At 49.6% G+C, this 4,371-nt stretch overlaps 1 protein-coding gene across 1 annotated transcript in view; it reads left to right on the forward strand.

Moving 5' to 3' along the window:
• The window catches only part of CHI3L1 (chitinase 3 like 1), an 8,380-nt gene that overhangs the window by 453 nt on the left and 3,556 nt on the right, over positions 1 to 4,371 (forward strand). The window contains exons 3-6 of the mRNA XM_003792339.2: positions 864 to 1,118; positions 1,641 to 1,697; positions 2,487 to 2,637; positions 3,624 to 3,745. Coding sequence (XP_003792387.1) covers positions 864 to 1,118; positions 1,641 to 1,697; positions 2,487 to 2,637; positions 3,624 to 3,745 — 585 coding nt within the window. The remainder of the gene's footprint in view (positions 1 to 863; positions 1,119 to 1,640; positions 1,698 to 2,486; positions 2,638 to 3,623; positions 3,746 to 4,371) is intronic.

Below are 4,371 nucleotides of genomic sequence, written 5' to 3' on the forward strand. Positions count from 1 at the left end.
GGCAAGAGTGCCAGATGTGTAGAAGAGGTCTTGGTACCAGGGGCACACTTCTCCAGCTTCTTCTCTGATTCAAATGGCTTGGAAATATTCACATTTGTTAAACTGCAGTAATGGGTATATAGATGTTTATTATACTCTCTACTCTTTTGTGTGTTTGAAAATGCTCAAACTAATAAACTTTAAAAGGTTCAAGTTCAGCGAAGAGCTCGACTAACAGCCCATGGGAACCACTAACACAAACCCAGTAGCTGATGGATGAGTAATGTCCACTGTTTTTCCTTCATAAGCACAAGAGCAGAAAAGACTTAATTTTCAGCAGGAGAAATTAGAATTGGAAGAAAGGAAGAACTTCCTGGTCCATTGTGATATTGTGCCCCAGCTTGCAGCATGTGCTGAAGAAGTCCAGGACTGTCCAGGCTGGGTCAAAAGTTAGGGGCACTCCCACCAGAGTGCCTTCTCAATCAGAGACTCCACTATAAGTCCCAAAAAGCTCCAGCATGAAGGCCAGGGCTATCTTCTGACACTGGCTGGCTTGGGCTGGGTCTTTCTCTCCCTCAAAGCCCCTGCCTCCAAGAAGCCCCTTGTTCCTGCAGAAGTCTCACTTTACCTTTATTCCTCAGCTCCTACCCTCACCCCACACAATGCCCTGTTTAGTCTGCAGTGGGTACTCACGCCCTACATTTAATCTTTTCTAAGCATTTTCAGAATAGGCCTTATTTTCATCACACAGGGAAGTCCACAGAGGCAGTGGTACTGAACCAGCTCCTTTCATTTGAGAATTCCAACATAGCTCACAACTCTGCACCCCCACTCCTCCCACCCCACCCCCCACCCCACTGGTATGCAGCTCTGGGCTTTGCCAGAGGTCTCTTGCTGAATCCTCTTGCCCAGGCCCCATCCCAGACTTCTCCTTCAGGCTCTGCATACAAACTAGTCTGCTACTACACCAGCTGGTCCCAGTACCGGGAAGGTGATGGGAGCTGCTTCCCAGATGCCATCGACCATTTCCTCTGTACCCACATCATCTACAGTTTTGCCAACATAAGCAACAATCAGATCGACACCTGGGAGTGGAATGATGTGACGCTCTATGACACGTTGAACTCACTCAAGAACAGGTTGGGCCATGGGCTGGCCAGGGCAGGAGGCAGATCACGGGTTAGATGGGCTGGTCCCAGGGCACCCTGCCCAGGAGAATGGATGACGGCCCACAGTTCCCACCTCTGGGTGGAGAATTGGAGGCCCCGGACTTAAATAGGAGGAGATGATGAAGGCAGGTCCTGGGCAGTATTTGGAGGTGACATTAGGAGCAGGTTGTAGAAGGAGGCATAGCTGAGCTCCCCTAGGAAGACAGAGCCGTCTCTTCTCCAGGGTGTGCAGCCAATACTCATGACTCTACTTTGCCAAACTCTGGCTTCTCCACTAGAGGGAATAAAAATGGGCCATAGATCTCAGAGTAACTGCCACAAAGTCTATAACCTCCCAGAGCACTAAATCTCAGGGTTGGGAGGACTTCAGAGGTCTAATCCAACCTCTCACCCAAAGCTAGAAATCTATTACGGCCTGTCAGTCCTGAGGCCACCCAGTATCACAACAAATCCATTCAATCCTTGCCCTTCCCACCTCCCTGTGCCCCACAGGAACCCCAACCTGAAGACCCTCCTGTCCGTTGGGGGATGGAACTTCGGCTCTGAAAGGTAGGACCCATTCCCCAGGGGAAGGACCACAGGGGACAAGGGAATAGTATCTAGGAGGCCCTTGAGGAGGTTACAGGGACTGCAGACCAGACTGGTTAGGCACAGTGCTCTACCTGGTTGACAGGAGCCAGCCTCATGTAGAGCTGAGAAATCAGAGAGGGAGAAGGATCTGACGGAGGTCTCACAGCATGTTGACCACAGACATCCCGGTTCCCTGCCGAGGCTCTGTTTATTACTCCTCAGGCCTGAAAGCAAAGGACTTTCTGGGGCCACTGACATAAGGGCTAGAAGGGAAGAAATGAAAATCAGTAGAGAATCTGGGTGGGGGTAGAAACTGTGGGAGAAATCCTGGGAATAGACAGAGGTGAAGCAGGGCTTTAGAAGGGGATGAGTATGGGCCACAATGGCTCCCCCTTATTAAGTCTGGCATCTTTCCCCACCATTGTCCCCTGTCATCCTCACAACAGCACTGAGAGCTATTATAATTATCCCCATTTAACAGATGAGGAAATTAAGACTCAGGTTACAACCTGATCAAAGTGGCTGGCTTAGTGAGTGTCAGAGCTGAGCTTGGACACCAGGATGTCTGGCTCCAAAGTACCTGCTCTGCCCAGAAGCCCAGAGGTTGGTCCTGTCCCAACCACGCCCTCTGAGAGCTATGTGGATGCAGGCTCCCAGCTCCCCTGCCCTGGAAATCCCACCATCAAATGGCCAAGGAACCTAGCGTATCAGTGGGAGTGATTTCAATCCTAGATTTTCCAAAATCTATGGGGGTGATTTCTGTCCTAGATTTTCCAAAATAGCCTCCAACACCCAGAGACGCAGGACTTTCATCAAGTCGGTGGCACCATTTCTGCGGACGCATGGCTTTGATGGGCTGGACCTAGCCTGGCTTTACCCTAGTCGGAGAGACAAGCGGCATTTCACCACCCTGATCAAGGTGCTGCTCAGGGAGATGGGCAGGCGTCAGGGAGGGGGTAGGTTAGAGGCTGTCTTCCCCTGACGTCCTCCTGAGGACAGGCACAGAGTGACATGGCCTTCTTCCTGGAGGTCCTCAGACTCTGAGTCCTGGAGATCTCACACAGCAAGACCACAGCGGGCGATGGGGGTGGGTTTTAAGAAGCAGAAGGTTGTCACTGAGTAGAGCACCCAGTCATCACTGTCCACTCTTCAGTCCCACACTGACACAACCTGTTACCTAGCAGGCACTGTGTCCAGGGACACTCAGTTCCAGCTAGGGGCAGCCTAGCCTCTGCAGTTACCCAGGGGCAGAGCAATAGTCTAAACCAATGTTTTTCAACCTTTTTATCTCACAGCACATGTCAACCTGTAGTTAAATCCATGGTGTACTTAAATTATCTTGATCAAAAAAAAAAAAAAAAGAATATACTTACTGTGTTTTGAATATCTTTCAAAAATAATTTAATGAATGATCTTTAATTTTTTTGCGGCACCCCTAAGATCCTCCCACAGCACACCATGGGCTGAGACACATAGGTTGAAAATCACTGGTCTAAACAAATATCCACAAAGCCAAGATAAATCACTTTCACTTTGTGATTTTTACCTACCAGCTGGAGCAAAGCACAAGTCGAAGGCAAATGTCTTCCAACATTGTCCATGGGCTAGTTGGGATAACCAGCTGTTCCTATGGTCCTCCCAGGACAGGGGGTACTTGAGTGCTGGAAGGGTGTGCGTGGGGTTTGGGGACGAGATTGGTCTGAACAATTTTTTAGGCAAAGGATGGGTGGCCCTGAGGATGGGACCACTGATGAGCTCTTTTAACCTTTCCACTGAGCCCCCAGATTGGGGACCACAGCAGATGCGGACAGCCAATGAGGTGCTCAGGGACCTCGGCCTCTCTCCACAAGTCTCTCTCTCTCACTGCCTGGGTCCCTTTCACTCACCTGCCTGTCTCCTATCTAGGAAATGAAGGCTGAATTTGCAAAAGAAGCTCAGCCAGGAAAAGAGCAGCTCCTACTCAGCGCAGCAGTGTCTTCGGGGAAAGTCACCATTGACAGCGGCTATGACATTGCCCAGATATCGCAGTGAGTCTCCTGTCCCCAGAGGCCAATGCAGATATTCCAAACCTTTCCCAGTGGCCCTACCACTCCACGTAGACTCAGGAGACTGGGCTTCTTGTGCCAATTCTTCCAAAACTTCAATGTGTGACCTTGAGCAAGTCACTTCCCCCTGCCTCAGTTTCCCCATCTGTCAAACAGAGTATAATAATCTCTGCCCTTCCTTCTTCACATGGGGTGTTTTTAACTGGTTGAGAAAATTGCTATTGAATGCATTTTGGAAAAGGAAGTAGAAAAAAACTGTAGAAATCCCTTCTCTTTGCCAGGCTAGCAGAATGCTAGTCCCCAGCGAGGCGACAGAGCAGCAGCAATGTCTATCACTTCTAGAATGCTGGGGAGTGCTCAAGGTGCTCTCACACACACACACGACGCCCCTTCCTGTACGCCTGGCCTCCTCTTCATCCTGCCCCCTGTGCATGTGAATAGAATAGTCAAACAGGGGCACTTCATCTCTCTGGAGAGCAGAGGCATGGATCTTGGGAACCCCAGGAGTAAGGAACAAAGACTCTTCCCAAGGACTTTAGAATCTTCTTTAGGCTCTTAGGGAGATTCAGTGCTTAGTTAATCAATACTTTTTTTTTTTTTTTTTTTTT

This window comes from Otolemur garnettii, unplaced genomic scaffold (assembly GCF_000181295.1).
Source record: "Otolemur garnettii isolate 467f Iridium unplaced genomic scaffold, OtoGar3 scaffold00055, whole genome shotgun sequence".
NCBI lineage: Eukaryota > Metazoa > Chordata > Mammalia > Primates > Galagidae > Otolemur > Otolemur garnettii.